At 40.0% G+C, this 27090-nt stretch overlaps 1 protein-coding gene across 2 annotated transcripts; it reads right to left on the bottom strand.

Annotated features, from left to right (window-relative positions):
• Positions 1 to 2508: 2508 nt before the first annotated feature.
• HOPX (HOP homeobox) lies at positions 2509 to 18509 on the bottom strand. Of its 2 annotated transcripts, XM_039345218.1 has the most exons (4): positions 18232 to 18369; positions 10217 to 10390; positions 6266 to 6438; positions 2509 to 5532 (listed from the first exon to the last, which is right to left on the bottom strand). In XM_039345218.1, exons 3-4 carry the CDS (start codon positions 6401 to 6403, stop codon positions 5455 to 5457), a joined length of 216 nt encoding a protein of 71 aa, XP_039201152.1. In that variant the 5' UTR covers positions 6404 to 6438; positions 10217 to 10390; positions 18232 to 18369; the 3' UTR covers positions 2509 to 5454. The 2 variants fall into 2 exon arrangements, with proteins under 2 accessions (XP_039201152.1, XP_039201153.1); XM_039345219.1 differs by lacking the exon at positions 10217 to 10390 and having other exon boundaries at positions 18232 to 18509.
• Positions 18510 to 27090: the final 8581 nt, after the last annotated feature.

Below are 27090 nucleotides of genomic sequence, written 5' to 3'. Positions count from 1 at the left end.
TAAAAGAGCCAAGGTTGCCTACCCTGGTCTAGACAAACTTCCTGTAATTTTCTTGGCAAGGTGTTTCAGAAGTGTTTTGCCATTGCCTTCTTCCTAGGGATGATATAAAGTGATTGGCCCTAGGTTACCTACCTGGCTTTGTGCATAAAAGCTAGAACTAGAACTCACAATCTCCAGGTTTCTAGCCCAGTGCTTTAACCACTACATCGAACTGGCTTTCATTGTATAAAGTGTAAGCCAAGTAAATAATTGTAAATGTGCAGAATTCTGTTTCCTCCTTACGAAGAGAGGGCCATTACTAACCTTGTGTCCTGGAGAAGGGAATCTGAAGCAAAACAAGTCTATTGTGTAGAACCAAAAGATTCTAGGCATCTCCAAAGTTCTAAGTGGTGCTCTATCATTTTCCACATGATTTTATTGCTACTGAACGTGACAATCCGAACCACTGATTTTCTTCTCCAGTATTTCAACGTATATTATTGTGCATTCATAGGATTAAGAGTACATACCTATGACCTCACTACAGCGGCTGCATGAAATGCCTGGTATCTGTATTACATCAGTATGATGCAATTGAAATAACACACAACCTTTGGAAACTCCTTGCCATCACTCTCAAGTGCTGATTAGGCAATATCCCTCCCACACACCCCAATCTGGAAGGCACAAAGCAGGTTTGGACATTTCATATTCTCTTCCCTGCAATCTTCTGTTTTGGAATAGTGGCTTAGCATGCTAGTAAAGTTACCCTATAGCCTGGAATGTATTATTATGAAGGTGCTCTTCCCTCTCATTTATCCCAGTTGAATTGCCTCTGGATGTAGCAACAGCAGCGATATAGAAAAGTTTTTCATCTCATCCATCACTTTCATATATGGAATGAAATTTGACTGTCTACATTTTCCAAGTTCCCCAGTGTTTGCAACACTATTACAATTTTTCAAGTGCTGTGGAAATGTAGCTGTGATGTGCTGAACCCATAATTACCAGGTTTGAATAATTTCCAGGTTTACGCTGGTGAATGGAAACAAAGATTTGCCTACACCAGGGGTAGGCAACCTTGGCTCTTTTATGACTCGAGGACTTCAACTCCCAGAATTCCTGAGCCAGCCATGCTGAGGGGAAAGGGAGAGTTTCCAAGCTGAGCCATGCTGGCTCAGGAATTCTGGGAGTTGATGTCCACGAGTCGTAAAAGAGCCAAGGTTGCCTACCCCTGGTCTACCCAATAGGTATTCCTGTAGCAGAATAGAGAAAAGGATTCCTGACATTCAATTTACTCTTTTTCTGTGCTGCGGTGTGTGAGGTTCTAAACTACATTAATTTCCCAACCTTATGATCTTTAACCATGTTGAGATGGAGTAGCATATATATATATATGTATGTATGTATGTATGTATGTATGTATGTATGTATGTATGTATATGTATGTATTGCTGCTCAAAGCACGAAGCTGAAAACACCAGCCTGAAGATGACGAATGGGACTTCGTTGAAATGTCGCCAAGACACTTCCAATTTTACGCGGGAGAAAACCCAAACAACCAAAGACCTACATATATATATATATATATATATATATATATATATATATATATATATATACTCAGCCTTCCATCCTTCCGGGGTAGGTGAAATGAGGACCCAGATTGTTGGGGGCAATGTAAATATATATATACATTGCTTACTGGTGTACACCACTTAGAGAGTGCTTGCACTTAAAGCGGTATATAAGTCTCATAAATAAATAAATAAATAAATAAATAAACCTGCAGTCTAATACTAATAGCACTGAAGATTGCACTGCAGTATCTAAGTCAAAAGACTTGAAGAAAAAATAATGAGATCTGGAGTCAGAACAGTTAATATTTTCTCAAAAGAACAGTTACAGAATGTAAAATTTCAGTGTGAGGAGGAGAGTACTTTGCATCTTCAGCCACTCAAAGGCTCAAGAAACTAATGCAGAAGCTAAACTTGGAATAACCAGGTTAGGATTGCTAGGAAGTTATATGAAACAAATGAACAGCTGATGCAATTGGACATGATATTTCAGGTCAGTAACAGAGAAGTATGGTACGATTGTGAGCAATATGATGAAGGAAAAAACTAAACTGGGAAATTTCCCAGAAAAGAATATACAGTAGTTGGTTCAAAAGAATGAAAGCCATGGTTGAAGAGAATTCCTTGGGATGTGAGAATAACCTTGAGGTACAGGAGGAAGAACTGCAACCAAGCCAATAGCCAGAGAATGAATCAGGGCAGAAATAGAATTTGAGAAAGCTTGATCCTTCCTAGTTCTCTCTAGGACAGAGGTAGAGATGGGTGAACACATTCAGCACTGCAAAATTCTCTTATTGTTACCCTATAATAACACTAGCATTCATGACGTCGGAAATCAAGGCTGGTTCACCTCAAAAGGCTGACAATAACTCAGGACCTTGGGATGAGTCATAACCTGCAAGAACAAAACATGCATTATTGACCTCCTGCAAATAAGATCAAACCACAACACTGAAAGTTGTATTGTTATTTATTAGCTTATTTATAAATGGCCCAATTCGTGATTGTCCAAATAATCTGAGTGGCATACAAGGTTTAAAACAACAATCCAATCCAATAGAATAACATTGTCATCCCTCAAAAAGATGTTCCTAATGGAGAACATACAGTACATAGACTATAAATGTGCAAAACCAATACCGTGGAAGGCACACCCTCACCACTCAAGTCTAAGGCCTGGGGGGAAAGCCAGCTCTTAAGCTGACTCACCTGAAGGTACTAGCCATGATGAAAGCAAGAATGCCACTTTATTGGCCCAACTACCATTTCCTAAGAATTGATTAGTGCATCTTGCTTGTTATATGAATGAAGCAATGCCTTATTAATGATATTCATATTCTCTAGGGAATATCTAAAAGATGAGAATTATAGTTTAATGCATCAGGCCAACACCTGGTTATGAAAGATTAGCTTAAAATAATACACCTTGCAAAGATTAGCTTAAGATAATACACCTAAAAACTCGGTATCCTTGACTGATTTCCAAAGCCTAAATAGGCCTGACCTGGAAATTATATGACAATCTCATAGATGGCTTAGGCTGTAGGTTACATTTGGAGGTCAAAAGAGTTCTTGAACAAAGACTGTCAACCTTCTTCTGTCAGGGAACCTGCAAAGGTTCAACCTCTAGGTCACAAATAACTGAGTTCAAAGGAAGCTACTTCTGAACTTTTGATACTGAGCTCTATTACATCGACAGCAAGCAATATTAAAAGTACTCATGACATAGTGCGAGAGTTTCTTCACTGAATTGCATTGTTTCATCAAGAGTTTCCTAATGACCCAACACATTTCTTTATTTGGGTGAAAACATCATATCCTTATAAAAATCCCCAGTTGTGAAGAAATGTCAAAACAGTTCCACGTTTGTCCTGTTTTTGCAAAACAGCAAGCGGGCATATAAAGTCAGTCTGATTTATCTAGCTGTTTCCTATCTAAAACAAAATCAAACAAAACAGCAACAATTCTCCAAAATGGTAAACAGGGATTCATTTAGAGATGTCAGCAGCCTTTCAACCTGAGAAACTTTGAGCATACACAGAGACCTCTGCTGAACTATGGACCTTCATATTCACTGTTCTGATTCTGTTCTTCGATACATGGTTTGCTAGTTTTCCATAATCGATTGACATAATGCTGCTCCTTTTAGATTCTTTTCCTAAAATAATTTACAGTTAAAAATGTGTGTTTCTAAACTTAGATACTTCTTCAATACACTTGTTGAAATAATTGATTACACATTGTTCTCATTTTTACTGGGAGGATGGGCCAAACCCTCACTCCACCCATTTCAGCATTCCAGGTTTGAGGCTATTCATCAGAATTCCTGTTGTGCATCTCTGAATGCTTTTGAAGTTCATTGACTTCTCGGAGAATTATAAGTATAATGATATATTTGCTGTCAGCACAGAATGCTTCTCTGGGCACCCATTTCTTGCTTTACCTCCCCCTTCTCTCCCCATTGTATTGCCCACTGAAATCGGTCAGTCAGGAATGTAAGTAGGTAGTGGAACAGACTGCTAAAACCTTGATGTTCTATTTTAACTGGTTTGTTTCGCTGCTTTGAATGATCAGGCATGATTAAAGATTAATTAATGATTAATTCATATGAATATTTCATATAATTGACCTATATTCTGAAGCAGTCTTCCATGTGTAGAACTTGAAAAAAAAGGCCCACTTGAAAAAAAGGCCCGGTTTGCCACACATAGTTGTGGTTGGGACAGATTCTGTACATTGTGTCACTGTGATGAAGAAATAAATTGTTATCTCTACAGATTTTGTGTAAGCCTTTCCTCAGAAGTGGCTTTTTCAGAGATAATAGAGTATGAAATCAGTCAGATGGACACATCAAGTCTGTTTACAATGTGCGATACATTAATATATCCAGAGAAAAATACTCTTTTTCATGCACAGCATTAGAATTATTAGAAATATGCTTCTTATATTCATTTAATTATCTAATCAACTGTGCACATAAGCCACTGCTTTTGATGTATTTGCCTAGTCTGTAAACAACACATCTATGCTGGATGCCTTCTGCCAGATATCTGAGACAGGGATGAGATAGAGGAAAAGTAAGGAGAAAGAAGCAAAGTACATTCACATCTTTTTATTTCTGTCATTTTTATATACAGGTAGTCCTCAACTTACAACCACAGTTGAGCCCAAAATTTCTGTTGAACAGACATTAAGCAAAAGATTGCAAGTTGAGAACTACCTGTACTTTACCTGGTGGCTAATTGGGTCTTTAAATGATTTGACTGTAACTAAGCTGCATTATGGGACTCAAGATATTACACATTGCTCAAGATTGCAGAAGGTTGTTTCATAGGGTTCATTAGTATGCCTGCCTTGAATTCACAATGGATTGTGTGAGCAAGATGGAGCTTGTTCTCTTGTTTGTGTACACATGAAGGTCTTCACAAACACCACATGATGGATCGTGCCCAAACTTCATTTTTTAAAATCTAATTTCTGTAAGATGTTAATGAATGCAGTTGATTCCAGATATTGCTTTCCTGGACTCTGGTGCTGAAGCTATTTCTCAAAGTACAGTAGACAAGAAAAGCATATTTCAGTCTATTGCGCCTTCCTATTAATTTTGCTGGAATTAATAGAAATATTTAACCAGATCCACTCCGTTAAATTATCACTGTATTTGCAATAGGCATAGTTTGTAATCTTTTCCCTGTAAGTTTCATAAAAGTCTACATTACAATCAGTATGCATAATTTCATATACTTATTTTCCACCTCTAGTATATACATTTTAAATAAGCAGCAGGTTAAAAAAAAACAGGAAAAATATTTTTGAGAGTAACGTTCCACAGAGAAAGCAATAATTGAGCTGCTGTCCATTTTCCAGGGATGTCTCCATAAGGGGGGGGGGGCTTTAGTCAATCTCTGACAGACCTAGATTCTGAAGGAAGCCCTTCTGATTTCCTCCACTCTCCCAGGCGCTTCTTGAACCATACCTGGAGAAACAAAAGAATATTGCTCAATGAGTAAAGAGTGGGCTACAGACACAAGACAATGAGATTTTGGCAGGCAATGGCAAAAAGAGTGGTGAGCTACAGAGAGCATAGGTTTTAAAAGAGGGGGGGGGGCGAAGAATGGTCATTCCATCTGGGAAAGAATTGGTATAGAATGGATGTTATCATTTTGGCCTATTAGTAAAAGAAAAAAAGTTTTGAATCCCTACTAAAAAAGGAAAAACAGCTTTCAGTCAAAGAGAAAAATGCTTCCTCAGTCTTGCTTGTTTCCCGTATTGAGGGAGAATGAATTAATTTTTTTTAAAAAAACAAGAAGACTGAGGTCTCTTATCTGTAGCCAAATGTGCTGTGATTCATTCCACCACCTCACCAGCATTCTACCACTCCATTACTGATCCACTGTGGATCAGGAGAGTCAAATTGCATAAAGGGTTGGTCCCACCATAAATATCCTGCAGAGAGGTTGTTGAAATAATATCTCCTTCTAATCAGTAAGAAGATTCTGATTCCACAGAGGGGATTATAGGCTGATTCTCATCCCCCTTCCATATGTTCTAGAAAGTGAGGCACACTCTAGCCCTAGCAAATGCTGGGAGGGGATGAGAAGGAATAATTTATTGGAAAGTGGTAACATGGGAGAAAAGTGGTCCAAAAATGAATGAATTGCCTCAAGACGCAAATTATTGTATTTGAAGTTAAAGACATGGTTACTCACTAGAACCTCTTCTACTGATAGACCTGCCTCAGCAGCAATGAGGTCCAGGGTAGCACGATCAGGGTTCTTGCTGATTCTAGTGAAGTTGTACTCCAAAATCTCCACCTGGTCTTCTCTGATAACCTTTTCCATGGACATTTTCACTTTGTACACGTTTGGTCGCAAACAGAGAGCTAGGAAGGCATATCAACATAAAGAATTAGATTATGTGCAGAAGTTACTATTTGCCTAACTCTTTTGATTCAATCACAACAAATATTTTTGCCAAAAGTTCCATTTGCATTTTAAATATGCAAGGATCCCACTATTATTTCCATTCACAATATACAAACTTATTATCAAGTAAATAACATTTTGGTGCAGTGATTAAGACACTAGGCTAGAAACTGGGCAATGTGAGTTCTAGTCGCATCTTAAATACAAAGCCAGCTGGAGGAGCTTAGGTTACTCTCTCTCTCTCTCTCTCTCTCTCTCTCTCTCTCTCTCTCTCTCTCTCTCTCTCTCTTCTCTCTCTCTCTCTCTCTCTCTCTCTCCCACACACACACACAGAAAGCAGACAAAGGTAAACTACTTATGAAAATCTTGTTAGAAAACCACAGGGACTTGTCATCAAAAATGGACACAAAGGCACCAAATAAAAGAAGAAAGTTTTCTTTTGGCAATTGTCAAATGTAAACCCTGATTAATTCTGCAAACAAGAAAATCACTGCTTATATGGGCATCTGTGGAAGGAAGGGAATCCAAAACATCAAAGTGTTGGCCATCATGGCACAATCAAAGCCCCACCTCTTTTCACAAGGGGCAGGGCTTCATTTGCATAGTCGCCGCCACCTTCTTGATGTTTTTGAAACACACATCCTTACTTAACAGAGCTTAGAACAGCTTTCAGTTTAGATAGCATGCATTCAGAAAACAAAAAACAAAATAAAGTCTTATCATTTGGAAAGGGGAGGACCTTTTGCTTTGTATTAGAAGCATTGCCGGTGGCTGAATTAAACATGCTACTAACATTAGCATAATTTTTCAGGAAGGGAGGAGAAGTCAATTCTTGTTATGTAGATAGTTTAGTTATATCTAACCAAACTAAAAAAAATACTTGCTTTTGGGAGGAAAGTAATGTACACTAGTTTTTTGTATCATTCTCAGCATGGTTAAATACCAGATTCCAAAGGAAATTCACTTTTATCATACTGAACCTATCCAACAGTCTGTGCTTACTAATAGCAGTTGGGAAATAGAAGACTGTAGAAGTGGTAAAAAATGTTTAATGCTTGCAGTTGCTAGCTCTCTCTCTCTTCCTGAAGAGGTAATCTTCAAAGGTGGCTATAAATGGCTGCATCCTTATTGTATTTCAGACCCAACAAAATTATACTGCAGAAATGCGAAGAAACTTTCAGAGAAAATAAAGCCACAAAAATCAATCAATGATTTCTGCTGTCTCCATCTAAATTACCAGATCGAATTTAACTTCACAATATGCAGAAAGATGATGATAAAAATAACCTTATGGAAACTTTTGGTGCTGTTTAAAAGAGACTTCACGTCTCACAGGAAGAATGATAAAATATGTGGGCATGAGATAATCACACAAATGTCACAAGTTACATACTTGTGTGAGATGTTGAGAGGCAAACACTTATGTGACATTTGCACGATAACATGACCCTGCATATAATCTCATTTTAGCAACACACTTTATTTTGGATGCCATTGACCTCAGGCCCCAATATATATGCACCTTGTGGTATAATGCTCATAGAAATGTTGGTGTTAATGTATGTGAAGTGATTTGTCTGAATTTCAATTCATTTGAAATATGGGATGCCCCAAGAGGAGGACATAGAGAGCTTAATAATAATAATAATAATAATAATAATAATAATAATAATAATAATAATAATAATAATAATAAAGTTGGAAGGGACCTTGAAGGTCATCTAGTCCAACCCCCTGCTCAGGCAGGAAAACCTATACCATTTCAGACAAATGGCTGTCCAGTCTCTTCTTAAAAACTTCCAGTGTTGGAGCATTCACTGCTTCTGGAGGCAGGTTGCTCCAGTGGTTAATTGTTCTAACTGTCAGGAAGTTTTTCCTTAGTTCTAGGTTGCTTCTCTCTTTAGTTAGTTTCCATCCATTGCTTCTTGTCCTGCCCTCAGGCGCTTTGGAAAATAGCTTGACTCCCTCTTCTTTGGGGCAGCCCTTGAGATGTTGGAACACTGCTATCACGTTCCGTCATCCTTCTCTTCGTTAAACTAGACATACCCAATTCCAGCAGCCGTTGCTTATATGCTTTAGCCTCCAGTCCCCTAATCATCTTTGCTGCTCTTCTCTGTAATCTTTCTAGAGTCTCAACAGCTTTTTTACATCGCGGTGACCAAAACTGGATGCAATATTCCAAGTGTGGCCTTACCAAGGCATTGTAAAGTGGTATTAACACTTCACATGACCTTGATTCTATCCCTCTGTTAATGCAGCCTAGCACTGTGTTGGCCTTTTTGGCAGCTGCAGCACACTGCTGGCTCATATTTAAGTGATTGTCCACTAGGACTCCGAGGTCCCTCTCACAGTTACTACTATTACTTGTTCCGCCAAAGGGAGAAATTTAGAGCAGTGCTGCACTCTAAATAGTCTAGATCAGCGGTTCTCAACCTATGGGTCGCGACCCCATTTGGGGTCGATCGACCATTTTTCGGGGGTCGCCAAAGGCGGCGATCCGCCATTTTCTCCCCTCCGGGGGCGACGCAGCACATGAGCGCTGCGCATGGGGGCAGCACCGCGCATGTGCGCCGCGCATGGGGTGGCATCATGCATGTGCGGTGCACATGGGGCAGCCCCGTGCATGTGCGCCACGCATGGGGCACCGCCATGCATGCGCACCGCACCGCGCATGCGCATAACGTTTGTGTGACGGGGGTCGCCGTCACACAAACGTTGAGAACCGCTGGTCTAGATACATTTTGCCCCAGATTACAAATGTTGGGTGCCATAGAAGGAGTGTAGATAATGGTTCTTCCTGGTTCTACCTTTTATCCAGTTACTGAGAAACCTGTTGATTTCCCTTGCCTGAATGCTTTTGAGCAGAGATTGGACAGGGGGGGCATGCAAAGCATTTTCAGTTCCAAATATTTAGATTTGAAACAGCCCATTTCAAACTCATTTTGTGTTTGGAACAGATACTCTGATTTTATTAGAAATATTTAGTGAAGTTTTAACCATTCTGAGAATGTTCTGAGTTTGAAACAGCCTCGTTTCACATTTGGACCAGCCATTCCAAATTTAAGGCAACATTTTTTTTGCTGGGCACTAAATTTTATAAAAGTTGAAACATTTTTGGTAAGGTTGTAGAAGGCTGTTTCAAACCTCAAGCAACCACTTCAAATTTGATTTTTTTTTTTTAAAAATTGCACACCTAAAATCTCTGTCAGGGAAATATTAAATGGGATTACAAAATGAAGCTGGAGGCTGGATTTCCAAGTGAGCCTGTGTCCATGGCCTTATGGACTATATTCATATGATACATAGTCCTGAACCAAACATATCTGAATACAAGTAAACCACTTTCTTAGATTTGAACAACACACTGAATCAGAAATAATCCCCAGTGGCTGGGTTGGCACACCATACTAGTTTACAAATTGGTAGTGATAATAGTGCATTGTGCAAATCTGTTTTAGTCTACAGGCATCATCTCATCCAAAATATCTTAAGCAGCAAATGTCTGTTCCTGTCCTTCTTTAAACTGCAGCATAGCGAAGCAACCTTATCTGGGGTTTTCCACTTGAAATTGTTATTGTACTTGTTTTTAACTGATTCTTCTACCGGAAGAAATATATACTTTTTTTAAAAGCCATTTGAGGAGGAAAAGTGCCAGCTGGTAAGCTTTGGCTTTCTCCAGCCACCCTCTCCTGCTTCACTTTATATCAGTGTCATTCATTTATGGTAGCAATCTACCTGCCCGGTAAGTAGATTGGCCATCCAGATGCACATTTGTATTAGTATGTGGGAACGACCTTGGGGGAGAGGAGCAAAAGATGCAGAGTGGACAACCAGCATGTAAAAGATATCTCAGCCCACTGAAGGAGGGAAGGTGTGGGAAGCATCTCAGAAGGGATCCTCCCTAGTTTTCTGAAGAGTAAAAGGAAAAGAGAGGAGAAATACTTTCAGTCTTGCAAGATTCTGATAATATAATCTTACAAAAAAAGAGAGAGCTAGTACTCCTGGTTGTGTTTCTTATCTGGACTATCTTACAGGGCTAATAACATCAATACATTCTGATCTTATTATGCATTCCAAATATAAGCTTCTATCGCCATAGACATCTATCACTATATAAACTCCTATAGGAGTTTATAACTCCTATAACTCCTTTTCCCCCCATTGATTTTACTATCAAATATATTACCATGCTTTGTTCTGTTCAGTTTTGCTTTCTTTTAATGTTTAACTTTTTGTGTTGGTCTATGACTCTAATAAAGATTGAACTGAATTGACAGTGTTTTTAGAAGCTTTAAAGCTATTTGGATTTTAAAACTACTTCAAGACACTTTGACTAAAGTAACCTTTTCCTACGAAAGATGTGTATAGGCTAACCCTTTCCCTCCTCCTCCTTCTTCCACAATCAGTACTATAATACAGGTATACAATAACTTCCCTACTTGAAGACGTAGCAGGAAAATTGTGGCATAATCCAGTCATGGCCATGGATGTGGCTCTAAGGAAACTTAGAGCCAAAGTAAATCTGATGACCCTTGCATTTAAGATACAGATGCTACAAAACCAAATATTACAGTTTTAAAACATGCAAATACTGTAGCAGTGCTGACTTTAAAGCAAGCTTGACGGAGCCTTAGTGTTTTGCCCTTTAGTGAAGTCCTAAAACTGTTCAAAGCTATTATTTGCACTAAGAGACACGCCTTCCCCTTACAAAGACCTAAACATGGTTTTCCCCAAGACTGCAAGGAAATAGATACACCCCCCTCTCCTGGTGGTATTTACAATTAAAAAGAAAAAAAACAAACAAAAGTGCACATCAAAGACAAAGACAAGTTAATGTGAAGTCCATTTTAGCTTCCATCTGCAGCGACTCTGTTTTGAAGCAAAGGCCAATCAAAAGGCTGAAGGTCTTACATAACATTTTGGCTGGCTTCTGAGTTCCAGCCAATGATCCTCAGCTCCCTGTCACAGAAACCAGTTGCCTTGGCACTCCTGAGGATGGAGGGGGAAAGTACACAAGGCCCATTCACCAGATGCTGTTTTGGGGTTGTTCTGTCCCAGTTTTGAATAGAAACATAATCCTAATTCATCTTGTCTTTGAGGGAACACAGCTTTGTGACTCGGTTTTGTTTGCTTTGTTGGCAGCCCTTGTGTCCTGGATAAAGAATGGGTGCTTTGCAATACCAACAACATCCCTCACCCCCACTTAAAAATACGACTAGGCCAAGTTGGGCTCTGCATATTAATTTGTTGAGTGTTGCCTGCAGAAAGTGCCCTAGAAATAGATCAAGGCTTCTTCTCATAAATCCAGCTCAGAGATCCGCTTAGTTAGCAATGAAAGACAGGGAAGTACCGTATGTGGAGAGTGAAGCGGCCTGTTTTTTAGTGTTACTATTAGAAGGTAGGACTATCAACTCTGGGTTGCAAAAATCCTGACTTTGGCAGCAAAGGGTTAGGTTTTCTTCTATCTTTTGGCTGACTTCTAGAAATCATTCTGATTTTTGTACCCCAGATCTGGTAGTCCTATTATTATGTATTATCGGTATTTGTGGGCCAAAACCAAACCAACAAACCATAAAAATCCTTGTGTGCTAAGGGGGACAAACCTGCAATGAAATACCAGCCAATGCTAGACTGGATTATTAGTGATTCAGCATTAAATTGGATTACTAGCTTTAGACCAGAATACTAGTGATAATATTTATACCTTTGGTAACAATCTTTCTATTTTCATAACAATGCCAATTTGGTGAAGATTTAAGGAAATTTAATTGAAATAAAACGAAAAATAGAAATATATTTCTATTTACTAGCATATAACTGACAGTGGTTGATATCTGCTTAGAAAAAGCTAAGCAGAATCAAAACTGGCTGAAATTGAGATGAGAGACAATAAGGAAATGCAGAACTGTAGGTGACAATGGGTCATCAAAAGATACCCAGTGGAAAAACAGTGGCAAATCATTTCTGTCTCATTACCAAGGAACCCATGTCAATGTGCCCTCATATCTCACAGTATGTGCTCATTATCTCTGTGAATCAAGTTTGTCTTGAAAAAATCTTGACCTAAATATGGCATTTTGGAACAATAGATTGGAAAAGGGCTAACCTAAAATAACCCTTTTTCTCCTTTCCAGTCACCTTCTTTTGAAATTGTGGCTCTCAGTTTTGTTGCCCATGCTTGAATGTAACACATAGTACATAATTTAGCTCTAAAATAGATTTAATTATTTTTCCTTTCTGAAGTGACTGGGGACAGCAATGGGGCGAAACAGAGAATAGAGTACTGAACAATGTTGGTCCAGTTCCCTTCTTGGAGAAAATTGTTGAGAAGATGAAAGGTCTATATCTTTAATGTGTTTTGGAAGAAGAGGATTCTCTGCATCCCTCCTGGCCCTACTTGATTGCTTAGCAGCTTTCTATATCATCAATCATGACATCTTTCTGAGATGGCTGAGGGCTTTGGAAAGGGGAAGCACTGCTGTCCAGTGGTACTCTTCTTTTCTCCAACGCTGGTTGCAATTGGTGTTGGTAATAGGATTTTTCTGGGATGCCACTAAGCTCAACTCTCATCTTTATTTAACTTTTATCTGAAATGGCAGGTGAAGTCATCCATCAGCACGAGGTTAAGTACCAACAGTATGCTGATGATACTCAGCTGTACATCTCTGCCCTGAGCTGCCCAAGTGATGTGAAGTATTTTCCCAGAACCTAGAGGCTGTAGAAACCTATTTGGGGAAGAATTGCCTTTACCTCTACCATGACAAGGTTTTGGGGTACCTCATATGTACTGATTTGCTGTCTTTAACTCTGGCTGGATGCACAATTTAGAATTGTCCTGAACTCATACTTCCTACTTGGAGAGCAGGTGGCAGCTTATGGTCAGGATAGCCTTTGCGCAATTACATCTTGTGTGCCACTTGTACCCTTTTCTAGAATGGGGGCTCTGCTCATGCTCATTCATGCCACACTCACCTCCTAATTGAATAATTGCAATGCCCTTTACATGGGGCTGGCCTTGAAGAACATTGAGAATCTGCCCCTGGTCCAAAATACAGCATGGATAGTACTGGGTGCACCACAGTGCGGCTATATAACACCACTGCTGCATGTACTGCATGGGCATACAGGAGGCCTCTGAGTGCAATTCAGGGTGCTGGTAATCAAGCTTGAAAATTTACATTGTATGGGGCCAGGTGACCTGAAGAACCATCTCTCCCCTATGATTGCAGCCTATCCTACTTGATTTGGTAGGGTGGGCATGTTTTGGGTTCTCACAGTGAAACTATATTGCCTAGTGGGCTTCAGAAGCATGCCTTCTCTGTTATGGCACCTACCTTGTGGAATGGTCTCCTCTGGAGATACAGATGGCTCTGAAATTGTTGGCCTTCAGGAAAGCAGCAAAGATCTGGGTTTTCCTTCAGGCACTGGGGACAGGATGTGGGCACTGGCATGATCACGGTCTCATATTGGTTTGGTTTTGTTTTAAGTAGGGTTTTTTTGTGTGTATTGGTTTTGTATTCTATTTGCCACCCAGAGTTCCTTTTGGTAGATGGGCAGCTATATAAGTTTGTTTAACAAATAAATCGAAATATCAATCCCATGAAAATAACTCCAAGGAGGAAAATGGGGATATTAAAATAGCAGTTTGCCAGAAGAGAACATAGTGCTGACTGCCTTCTTACCCTTTTTATTAAGCAGAAGTTACTTTTTATGACACTATTGTAGGTTAAATGAAGCTTGTTTTGGCAATAAACCCATAACCTATTAATTAGAATAGATCGAACTGCTGATAAAGAGATACCAACAATCTGGTTTTTCTGCAACTCATCCTCAGCCTTGTTTTCCAAGGTGCTGATGCCCTCTCAGGTGTTTACTTGCCCAAACGGTGGTTAGGGATAAACCAGGAAGAACTCCCATGCAGTAGCTAAGGCTAGTGGGTGAGGAGCTTAATTAGTAAACAATTCATCCTTTAAACAGGCATTCTTCCATCTCCCATTTGGGAAGAGGTGGAACATGGTACAGATAGTTCTTGACTTACAACCATTCATTTAGTGGCTGTTTGAAGTTACAACGGCATTGAAAAAAGTGACTTATGACCATTCTTCACACTTATGACTGTTGCAGCATCCCCATGGTCACATGATCAAAATTTGGCCACTTGGCAACTGGCATGTATTTATGATGTAGTGTTCTAGGATCGTGTGATCTCCTTTTGCAGCCTTCTGACAAAGCCAATGGGGAAACTTGATTCACTTGACAACCCTGTTATTAACTTAACAACTGCTGTGATTCACTTAACCACTGTGGCAAGAAAGTCATAAAATGGGGCAAAACTCACTTAACAATTCTTGCTTAGCAACAGAAATTTGGGGCTCACTTGTAGTCGTAATTTGAGGACTATCTGTACTGCAGGAAACAATTGTTGAGCTAACACGAAGTCTTTGGCCAGCGTGCAGCTGTCCTGCAGTTGCCCTACTACAGCTTATGTGAGCACTATGAGTCTTGTCTGAGGACTCTTTACAGGGAAAAGAGCTCTGTTGGATTTCACACAAAAACACATAACAGCTGGTTTAAATGGTAACATTCTGTTCTGTTCAGGTGGCATGATATCTCTTCTAACTATAGTAATAGACAGAGAGATCACCCAATGAGACAGCATGAGGAGATATCTCTCTGTCTCTCTTTGTCTATCTCTCTTCTCAAGTGCCCACATACACACAAGTGTTTTGGAAAGTGTGAAATTACTTCCTGAAAGCAAGTAGTTCTCAGACCAAACAATTACTTCTAACCACTGAAGACATTATCTGGACTAGAAGGTGACCTTCATCTGTTTACTGAATTTGGGGGGAAAGCAAAAAGCCAAGGGCCCTTGAAGGGAAATGCAGGCAAGTAGGAAGGCACTGGGATCTGCCAGCTGCTCCTTGAAAAATTCCAGGTAATCCTCCAGGTCCCCTGAGATAGATGTGTAGTACTATTATTTTTGCAACTGGCTGCAGAAAATAACCTATGGCTATAGGTGTGTGGGGGAGATGGCTTGGAACTAGTTATAGATTTCAGCCCTATAAGTGCTCTACACTCTCAGTATTATACATTAATTTCCCTCCCCCACAATATATTTCAGCCCTAGCAATGCCATGGTTACAAACAACAGTTATATCAGATTATGATGAAGGGAAAAAGAAAGGTGAGTATATCATGAAAACTATCTATAGTTCTCAGAAATATTGAATATGTTAATGGCAACTCTGAAGAGGGCTCTGAAATCTGGCTCTGAAGCTGGATCTCCAGCTACAATCAGCACAGGCTAGAGTTCCCTGATCTGAACTGACAAAATCTGGTTAATAACTAGGGAATTGCCAGATGGTGTCTTCTGGAATTTTGCAGCCCCTGTTTGGTCTCCTATCATACCCACCCAGCAGGGCAATTCTGAAATAAGAAAGATCTCAGTTCATAAAACATAAGAAGAATGGTTGCAGGAATTAGGTATGTCTAGTCTAATGAAAAGAAGGACTAAAGGTGACATGATAGCAGTGTTCCAGTATCTCAGGGGCTGCCACAAAGAAGAGGGAGTCAATCTATTCTCCAAAGCACCCGAAGGCAGGACAAGAAACAATGGATGGAAACTAACCAAGGAGGGAAGCAACCTAGAACTAAGGAGAAATTTCCTGATAGTTAGAACAATTAATCAGTGGAACGACCTGTTTCCAGAAGATGTGGGTGTTCCATCACTGGAGGTTTTTAAGAAGAGATTGGACAATCATTTGTCTGGAATGATATGGGATCTCCTGCCTGAGCAGGAGTTTGAACTAGGAAAAACTCCAAGGTCCCTTCCAAGTCTGTTATTCTGTATTCTGTTATTCTGAATCTTCTCACTTACATTTGCAAAAAATCTCTGTTGCCCTCCATTTTCCTCAGTAACTCACTTCTTAAGTTTCAGTTTGGGTCACAGTATGGAGAAGCTGCCCGTGGGACAAGAATAAGAGCCTTTAACAAATATTGCTGGTCAAAGAACCTATTTGACTGGCATGTATTTAGTCAGCTCCTATTCAGCAGAAACAATGGGAGGATTCTAATTTCGCTAGGAGGCAAAACTGTCCTGAGATGCACTCTCTTTTCTTCTTCCCAGAATCCAAAGTGGACTTGGGCATGCCTGAATAAGGCCACTTTCTCTAACATCTGCCACCTTTTAGCAATCATCAAAATATTTCACTGGTCTGTGAATCAGGCTGTAACTCATTGCTTCAATTGCTATTCTTAGCCACTGTTTATTTCTTGCTTTATCACCCTTTGCAGAACAAACTTCCGGCCGAATCATCCTTATGAGAAGCTTCACAGAAATATATCAATTTCTGCCATATTACTACTGTGTGGCATTTCTTACTACACAACTTATGGGGGAATCCCTCTTTTCTTTAAGATAGCACTGGCAAGGGTGGCAAAATTAGCTCTTTGTGCATGCTGAAGGTATTGAATTGCCTGCAATTTGGAGATGCTTGCTTGCTTAGTAGCATTTGATGGTTGGTGGATACTCATAAGTAAAATGCGTGCCCTGCCACAACTGCATAGCTAGAGAAAGAAGACTGAGTTTTGCAAAGAAACTTTTGGAAAGAAGTTGTGATTGACAATTCCTGCCTTGTGGAAGGGATGGAGCAGGATTCATGTGAGATTTAAATTCCAACAATCTTAGAATTACCAGTGTAGTGTACAAGACTAGCTAGCCCTTGCAACAATATATTTAAAATAAAAGACAATCATAACACAGCATCATCATTACTTTCATGCTGGAAAAATATAATCATAGTAATTAAAAATCCCTATGGCACTACCCTAGCTTGTTTTAAAAAAGCCATCCAGAAGAACCGGAGGTCAGCAGAGTCAGGGCATGTAGCCCAACAGAAAGCTATACTACAAAATATAGGCCTTCAGATTATCCTGGCCATTTGCTTTCCTAACTCACCACCCCACCTGAATGGATTCTTCATACATGAACCCTTTTTTAACGAACGATGCCACCAAGTTTACAGGTTCTTTTCCTCAAGCTGAAGGGCTGCCCTGAAGGAGAATATAGACAACACTAAACAGAATTCTGGAACAACGTCAGGTCAGATTTTTAATTTTGCCATTCAAATATAATTGGTTGAAAACAAGACCCTTGACATTTTTGAATTAAAAATTGAAATCCCTCTTTTATAATGGACATTTCCTTCTTCAAATGGGAGTGCTCTGAACTTGTTTGCCTTGCAAATATCAAATGTACAAAATTTTCTAACGTAAAAAAAGCCCCATCACATTAATACCTTTCACATCAACCCTAAAATACATTAGACACTAAACATATGCACGACGGAGCAAGCCCTGCCCAAACTCTCACTTTCATAAAAACATCCACAAGTGTGTCCTATATCTCCTCTCCCTTTCTCTGCCGTTTGCTTTCTTTCTCTGTCTTGCTTCACCCATTGTCAAAACTGAACTGGCAAAGATGTTAGAATAAAAACCTGCATTGGTTTTCTTTTTTGCTTTTGCTATTCTGGGAGGCTTTATTTTAAAAAGGTCAACAGCAACAGCAGCAAAAGTTAAGGGGGGACATTCCCTGCTCTTAGAATACATGAATTGAAACCTTTAAATTTGCTTCCCTTCCCGGATTCTTCTGCTTAAAGGTGCCCAGGCCTCTCACTGCATTGGAGAAGCAGAAGCAGAAGACACCTCTGGGCTTCAAGTCATCAAGATCTGCCGTTCGGTCTGGCACTTACCTGGCTCTCGGGAGATCTTCTCTGGAAAGTCAAGGTCCTCAATGAAGGTACCTACAGAGGCAGCAACCTCAGACAGCACCTTTATCCCTAGATGTGTGTGACTGTGTATGAATGAGGGAGAGAGAGAGAGAGAGAGGGAAGAGAGAGAACGTGTGTATGTGTGTGTGTGACAGGCAGGTGTGTGTATGTGTGTGTGACTTGAAAAACCTGCACCACAGACAGGCTGAAACTTAAAGCAGTTGCTTAGTCCCTTTCCCTGCTGGCAATTCAGGTTTGGCAGTCAGCTTGCATATGTCAGAGAAGAAAAAAAAATATCTCCAAATCAGTCTGCTGAACTGAGCTGCAGCTCCCTCACTCTTACCCTACAACGAAGCAGGCATGCTTTGGAATGGATGAAAGAGCAAGCACAAACAGGGGGAGCGGGGACAGATTTTGGGCTCCGCTTCCTGAAAGCAGAGATGCTGAATCCTTCCAAGAGTGTCCTGCTGCTGCCGCTGCTGCCGCTGCTGCTGAAGTCCTTTTTGGGAATTGGACTTTTTCAACTGTCAGTGTCATCTTGCCAGTTGCCTCATGAAACCACAAGTCGCTTCCCTTTGGGGATGCAACGTTCGCTTGCCAAAGGCAGAGGGGAGGCATGTCTGTTGCAACTTCAATTCTGACAGATGCAGAAAGGACTCACGTAGTCCACATCCAGTATCTGAGCAGAGTTGTTGGAAGGGGTTTGCTCAGAATGGATGAAGGCCCTTTTGTGCCGGACAGGGGAGAGCCCATTTCCCGAAAAGATCCCACTGCCCCAAGGTGGAGGCAGGTGAGGCAAAGTGGAAAATGAAGTGCTTCAGAGCACCAGCTTCAATCTCATGTGGAATGGGACACAATTTAAAAGAGGCATTTTGATACAGACTCTGGAGTCTTTGCTAGATATCTGGAAACTTTTATTCCACACTTTCAAAAGTTGTCTCATGCCAGACACTGGCATCTCTAACCTGGCATTGTGGGTCTTGCCTGAGATTGTCCCTCAAAGTTTCAGACATGGAAGACTTACCTGGAGATGGTGAGGCATTAAACCTCCACCTTCTGCCTGCAAACAGGAACTTCCCTGCTGAGCTACAGTCTTTAGGGCCATGAGTTTGGGCAGATGAACAATGAATTCTGTATCTGGAGATCCAATGATTATAGTCAATATATAGTCAATATATTCAAGCTACTTATTTCACTTAAAAAGTATTATTTAAAGGAATCATTTTTTTCATTTATTTATCAGGGATAGACTTCAGGCTCAGGAGAGTGGTCAAGCGGATCCTTAAATGCCACAGAGGTGTTTTTTCATATGTTCCACTCAGTCAAATGTTCTGCAGCTATGATCAATTTGCCTCACTGATGCTATGGATGGACTCCCCCCCCCCCAGGGCTGCAGAAATGAACCCCTTTTCTTGGTTTTCTTCTGAAGAGTCGATGCCTTTCTCTTTTCCAGTAGAGTTACATTGCGAACATTTCTGTATATTGCTGTACTTTTTAAACAACACACAACATACATGGGTTCAGAAAGAAATAGGAAATCACTTCACGGAAGTAGATATCACAATAGGTCAGGCAATAACTGCCGCTGCTATATTTGCTGGAAACGCAGACAGCCCAAGGCAACTGGGGATACAGTAAAGCCCTATGCAGCTTTTGATAAAGAGGAAAAGGCAGTATTTCCTACATGATAAATAAATATTTTTCTAATTCTGTTTCCAGCCATTCACAGAGCACCCTTGGATCTCTGAGGCCCTCGCCCTTTTTGAATTCTAAAATGAAGTATCTAGTGAAAATAGAATTGCACAGATGCTACCCCTGATCCAGTGTCATCACATAGACTTGGACTGGGCTGACTGGTGAAGCAAAAATGCTTCCTGTAGAACAGACATGTCAAACACAAGGCCCGGGAGCTGGATGCGGCCCGCGAAGTCATTTCATGTGGCCCGCGAAGCCATCCTGGAAACAGTGAGGGAACGGCCCCTGCTGCCTTGGCCTTGGCCCATGCCAGCCGAGAGCCAATGTACAATTTTGTGGTGGCCATCTATGTTGAAAAGCATTCAGTCTTAGCTCCACAAGGCCATCTGGAAACAGCGAGGAACCAGCCCCTGCCATGTCGGCCCCGCCCCCTGGGTGCATGCTGGGGAAGTGTCATCCTTTGTTAGGAATGAAGAAATGGACCATGCCTTGGCACTTGCCCTGGTCCCAACCCCTTCTGCCAGAGACCCTCAGATCTGTCCCACTCCTGCCCAGGCTCCCACAGGCACCCTTGACGCGAACGATGTGGCCAGTAGGCCACACCCACTCCATCCATGCCCACCCAGTAGGCCACGGCCACCCTGGCCACACTCACCCAGCCCCCTGAGGGCAACCGCAATGCTGATGCAGCCCTCAATGAAACTGAGTTTGACACCCCTGCTGTAGAAGGATTGCCCACCCGCTGATGGATATATGCTCAGATAAGTAATACTCTATCACATGAGATTTGTCACAAATTTGCAAAACTGGGAAATCTTGTCTAACGTCCACGGTTATGAGTGTAAAAAAGGATCCACAGAATTACTGTACCATTCTTGCAATGAAAGCAGAAAGCCAGGGGAATGTTGAAAATTCCAAGATATTCCCTAGATAAGGAACTGCTCTCAAGAATGGCTAAGATGCCAAAATGGATGAGTTAGCCAGGCACAGCAGCAATTTTAATGAAGCAGATTTCTTCCATTGCATCTGTATTGTTGGAGCACTACTATTTAAAAATTCAAATGTTTATTCTGCTGAAACAATGTGAAAGGATATAAATCTTTATTTTGCAACTGTGAAGCAAACCCTTCAGCCAAGTTAAAGCTCCAGTTTGTCTTTGCAGTTGATCACAAGTCAGCAGTAGTGCTACTTGATTCATTTACTGACAGCCAAATGGATTCGTGTTATTTTAGCAAAAAGAGGCAAAGTATGCAATTTATATCAGAGAAATACTAAAATCTCTTTTCCCAGCCTCCTAACATTTTTTCCAGCTTGAGATCTGCCCCTTGGGGCTGAAAGATTTCAGAGACTGATTTAGCAGACTGTACTGCACTTATATTTGATTCATTTTACTTTATCTCATTTTGCTCCCAAGTACTGAGTCACCATGAAGCAGATTTTTTCCACCCTAATTTTCACGTGGCAATATTTAGTGATACCTGGATCTAAGCCTAGATTCAGGTTGTTTCTCTTTTGTCACACACACACACACACACACACACACACACACAAAACACCACACACACACACACACAGAGGGGTAAATATTCCTTTTCTTTTCCTTTTTTCTTTTCTTTTTTTCTCCCAAAAATTGATGTTAAATTTGTCAACTGCTGCAGTACTTAGCTTGCTATTATCTAAAAGGATCTTTCATACTGAGGATTTTTTTTAAAAAAGTATTTCATACTGGACTGGTATAAAACACTGCAATACAGAAATTGAATCAATTGAGAGTTCTATTACGTGCATCTGTTTCCTCGGGGAAGTGCTTATAGTGCCAAAGCTTTAAGAATTGCTTTCTTATTTGGCAGAGTTTCATGGAATGTTTGCTGTCGCTGTAAAACAGCAGTCGCTGCCATGTTTCCTATTAAATTGGCAGGCACAATTAGATGAAGGCATGTGCCATCATGCCTTCCTAAGTAACACAGGGTTCAGTCCTCTAGCCAAATTCCAGTCCCATGACTCTTACCTAGGAGTAATTCTGGACAACTAGAACAAGTCTCCTCTCTCAGAAATATTAGGGAGGCTCTTTTATTTAATGGTGAGAGGAAGTATTGCATATATGAGCTGTGGTTTCTGGGAAGATGTAGTAAGTGCTGTTCCTATGCTGTTCCCACATAATTACCAGTTTTGTGTGAAAGCAGTAGAAATAATTGTAACTGCTTGCATTTTTAGCCCTATAGGCATGTATGTGTGTGTCTGTTTGTGCATTTGTGTGAGTGAGTGAGAGAGAGAGACAGACAGACAGGCAGAGACAGAGTGACCCAATCTGGCAAAATCATCGCATTTCACACAAGGCCACCCTTCCCTATTTTGCTTGGATTATCAATGTCTGAACATTTGGCTAGTCTAAAGAAAAGAAGAAATAGGGGAGACATGACAGCAGTATTCCAGTATTTGAGGGGCTGCCACAAAGAAGAGGAGGTCATGTTATTCTCCAAAGCACCAGCAAGCAGGACAAGAAACAATGGTTGGAAACTGATCAAAGAGAGAAGCAACCTGGAATTAAGAAGAAACTTCCTAACAGTGAGGACAATTAACCAGTGGAACAGCTTGCCTTCAGAAATCATGGGGCTCCATCACTGGAGATTTTTAAGAAAGACTAGACAGTCTCTTGTCTGAGATGGCATAGGTTCTCCTGTTTGAGCAAGGGACTAGACTAGAAGATCTCCAAGGTCCCTTCCAACTCTGTCATTCCATTCCATTCCGTTCCATTCCGTTCCGTTCTGTACCATTCCATTCCATTCCGTTCCGTTCCATTCCATTCCATTCCATTCCATTCCATTCCATTCCATTCTATTCTATTCTATTCTATTCTATTCTATTCTATTCTATTCTCTCTGAAAACTGAGTCTATAGTTGTTATGTGAGTGAAACCAGTAAGCTAAGCCCAGGATGTGTGTGTATGTCCAGCACAAAACCTGATTATTAATTTAAAGTAGTTCATTTGCCTCTTCCAACCTGCTGCCATTGAGCTGTATTGAATTGCGACTATAGTCAAAGCCTAATTTATATTTATAGCTGAGGAAAATCCACCAAAACTAAATTTTCATTCTAGTTCATGGAAAAATGAGCATTCATAAAATCAACGATATCTTCACTGGGAAGCTATTTCAGTTGTGGGGTACCACAACAGAAAAGGCCTTGTCTCATCAATCTTTTTGCTATATTTTTTAAAATCAACGAAACAGAGTCAGAAATGGCATAAATGCTTAGGTAACTTGATATTATTTATGTGTCTTGGCTTATATGTCATTCTGTTTTCAAAAACTCTGAGAGGCTTATGGTTAACAATGCTAATTAAGCAATTCTGTTTTAATTTAAACAATTTAAACAGCAAATCAGTGGCATAACTGTAAGCTAGAAGTCCACAAACTGTCACCATTTAATTTAATATGGTTATATTAAGCGCTGATGCCAACCAAATACAAAGAAGTGATGAAGTAGTAACAGATTTTATGTCCCTGAGCTAAAAAAAATCCATAGGGATAGTGACTGTAGACTTGAAATAAAGAGATGTTTACTCTTGAGAGAAGTGTCCTCAAAGAATCCTGAGCACCATTTACAGGTAAGGCATTCACACAATCCATAACATTAATGCTCTTCATTTGGATCGGGAGGTATTTCCAAATGGCTACTAACTGTTTATTCTCTAAGCAGAAAAAACTTGTAATCTTGGAACTATGTAAGAAGACTTCTCTAACAATTACATGTTTGAAGTCCACATCTAGAATATCTTCCAGAGATTCTTGTCGAAGTACAATATTCATTGCCTTGGTATGACTGAATATTTCCCATATATTGGAGATAAAAAACATTTGAATATTGTTATTACTATTGTATTATTATTAATTCTTACTGCTTTCCTTATCAATCATTCACAATAACCTACCACCAATATTTAAGGTATCTAAGTATCATAATTATAATTATTATTTTATTTTTATTTTGCCATTTATATATATTTCTATTCAAGGTGGGAAACATACCCAAACTAAGTAATATTAAGTAAGATTGAGCACACAAAAGAGTACGGTAATCAAAATTAATATTTCAGATTAATAAAATAATAGGGGTATGTTGTGCAATATTTTCCTATCCATGTAAAATGAGAGATATTTTCTAAATGACACAGTTGCTCTTCACTGTCCTTGTGCTTAACGTGTAGTGCTTCTCAGCCTCAGTAAGTTCTCAGATTTCTCCATCGTTTGATGGGCTTTCCACATGAGAGCTTAGAGTTCAGCAGAAGAACTCATGTCCTCAGCTATTTTATCTCCAGATTTTACTTCCCACTCTAAAGGCAATTCTTACTTTAACTTTATTTTCGAAATTACAATCAAACCATGCAAAGCTCAGGTGGGTAACCTAACAGGGGCCATAAGCTGCTTTGGACATGTTTTCTGGCTAGGAACTGCTGTACATGAGGCCGTGATACAAGGCAGAGTGGGCCAGCAGCCTGAAAAAAAAAAAACCTCAGAGTGGTATGTAATAAATTAACAGCAAAAAGAAGCAATTCAGCTGCCAAATGGCAATTTACTACTGACAGTTATCAATGAACTATCCAACCAAATTTAGACATCAGACTTTAATGGATTCCAGAGAGCAAAGTTTGGCAAAGGTTACATTGATTGTTTTCACTGTGTAGACCAGGGACATCCAACCTTGGCGATCTTAAGACTTGTGGACCCTCAGCTAGCCATGCTCATGAGGAATTCTGGGAATTGAAGTACCCAAGTCTTAAAGTCACTAAGATTGGACATCCCTGGTATAGACTATGCATTGTTTACCCTGATTTAAAGGCTAAAAGAGGCTTGTAAGCTTTCTTTTCATGACTACAACCACAGGACTAGTACCTAGTTTGAAGGAGCATTGAGTTAGAACTGGGGGTGGGTAGAGGGGGACAATACTTTGGTCTTTTCCTGCAAGCTTTCATTGTTTCAAAGCAGTGTTTTGCAAATCTGACAACTTTAAGATGCATGGACTTCAGTTCTCAGAATTTCCCAGCCAGCAGGCTTAGCCACCTTAGCAGGATGACAAGGTGGATTCTGTTGAAGGACATGATGGATGCCATACTAGAACAGATTTAATGAACTGGTGTCCTCCAAGTATGTTGGACTTTCATTTTCTTAAGTATACAGTCATATTTGCATAACTTTCTCATGGCTGGACTGATTCATTTCAACTATTTTTAGCCAAATATGAGGATGACATCAGCTGTTGTTTTATGCCACGGCAGACCCCACATTGGCAGGTTATGACCCTTGAAATAAAGCCAGGATAGATTTCTTTATCTTTTGTCAGATCTTGAGAAACAGTCTTACATTGTGTAAAGTAGGAGAAATAGCTAGCTATTCTTTTTATAATATAATGTTCTTTTTATTTATTTTTTTACTCCCCACTATAACTGTGAAAGCTACGGAAAAACCACAAAAATACAAAAAAAATGTATTGCCTTTGCCTCTGATCTACTGAGAGTAAGAGAGACTTTTCTTAATCCATCTCTTCATTACCTTCTATGGTAACAAGAAGAAACTTTCTGAAAAGAGAAAACTGAAATTACTTCAAAAGCCACCAGAATTCTTTATAAGTCCTGCTGCCAGACACAGAGGTTGAGCAAACTTCATAGAGCGATAACTTCTGATTATAGTGTATACAGTCAGCAGAATAAAGTAGTAAAGCTTTCTATGAACAATGGAACATAAAAATATATAGATAGAAATGTAACAAGTCAAAGAAAAGTATTATTTTAGTCTCTTCCTTGAAATGTTATGTTTCTATAAGAACATAAAATGTACAACGAAAACTGCTGGATCATCTCAGTGACCACCTATTTTAGTTTTGGGTGTCCCAAGATGGCCAGTTGGATGCATTGTGAAGCTCAGTAGTCTGGACTGAAGACTGAACAATCTAGAATCATAGAAAAGGAAGGTCATTTAGATCATCACCTCTAACCCTCTGTTTGGTGCAAAAATCCAAATGAAAGCATTCTGGACAAATGACTATCTTTTTAAATGGTTGTTTCCTAAAAGTTGAAAGTATTTAAAAGTATACTGTCTGTTGATAAAAGAAAGATTATTAGTATATCCCAATACCCCATTGATTTTTCCAATACTCTTTCAAATTGGACAGAGTCCATTGGATTGGATGACTAATCAATTCAAATAAATACAATTACAGGTAGTTCTTGACTTACAACAGTTCATTTAGTGACTGTTCAAAATTACAACGGCATTGAAAAAAGTGGCTTGTGATTGTTTTTCACACTTATGACTGTTGTAGCATCCCTGTCATGTGATCAAAATTCAGATGTTTGATAACTGATTCATACTTATGACGATTGCAGTGTTTCGGGTTCATGTGATAACCTTCTGCGACCGTCTGACAAGCAAAGTCAATGAGGAAACCAGATTGACTTAACAGCAATGGTAAGAAAGGTCATAAAATGGGGCAAAACTCATCTAACAAATGTTTCACTTAGCAACAGAAATTTTGGGCTCAGTTGTGATTGTACATCGAGGACTACCTGTATTTAAAACTGTCTATAGGGGGTTTTATGATGGAGTGTTCAAGAGCATGATTCCTGCAGTATCGTATAAAGCAGTGATGGCAAAACTTTTAGAGACCGAGTGCCCAAACTGCAACCCAAAACCCACTTATGCATCGTCGGGTGCCAGGTGGCTGTGGCCCATTGGCTGGGTGTGGCCAATTGGGGTGTGTGGCCCATTGGCTGGGCGTGACTACAGTGGTAACGGCAGACTGGGTGGGACTAAAAAGTTCAATCAATCAATTCCAACTTGCAAGATCTTTTTTTTCCCGTGAGAAGTTGAAATTGACTGATTGATTAACCTTTTTTTTTTGCACATGGCAGCAGAGGCCTAAAGCGAAAAGATTTTATAAAACCGGACTGAAGACCTAGGACTGGGGTGACGGCCCACATGCCCATAGAGAGGGCTCTGAGTGCCGCCTCTGGCACCCTTGCCATAGGTTCGCCACTACTGGTATAAAGTAATATCACCAAGAAGAGTGAATATCTTGTATATCTTTTTATCATAATTAGCACTGTAATTATTGTATGTTTTTGTCTGCAGTGGGTGGCATTGGGGTCTT

Source organism: Crotalus tigris, unplaced genomic scaffold, assembly GCF_016545835.1.
Source record: "Crotalus tigris isolate CLP2741 ecotype Arizona unplaced genomic scaffold, ASM1654583v1 scf7180000017946.1269602, whole genome shotgun sequence".
NCBI classification, from domain to species: domain Eukaryota; kingdom Metazoa; phylum Chordata; class Lepidosauria; order Squamata; family Viperidae; genus Crotalus; species Crotalus tigris.
Note: the sequence above shows the minus strand (reverse complement) of the source record. Positions and strands in the feature narration are given on the sequence as shown.

Excerpts from the sequence above, each read along its gene's own strand:
- HOPX (XM_039345219.1), bottom strand. The coding sequence starts at position 6,403 with ATGTCCATGGAAAAGGTTATCAGAGAAGACCAGGTGGAGATTTTGGAG. Across the intron at positions 5,533-6,265 it reads TATCAGTAGAAGAGGTTCTA|GTATGGTTCAAGAAGCGCCT; the intron begins GTGAGTAACCAT and ends TTGTTTCTCCAG.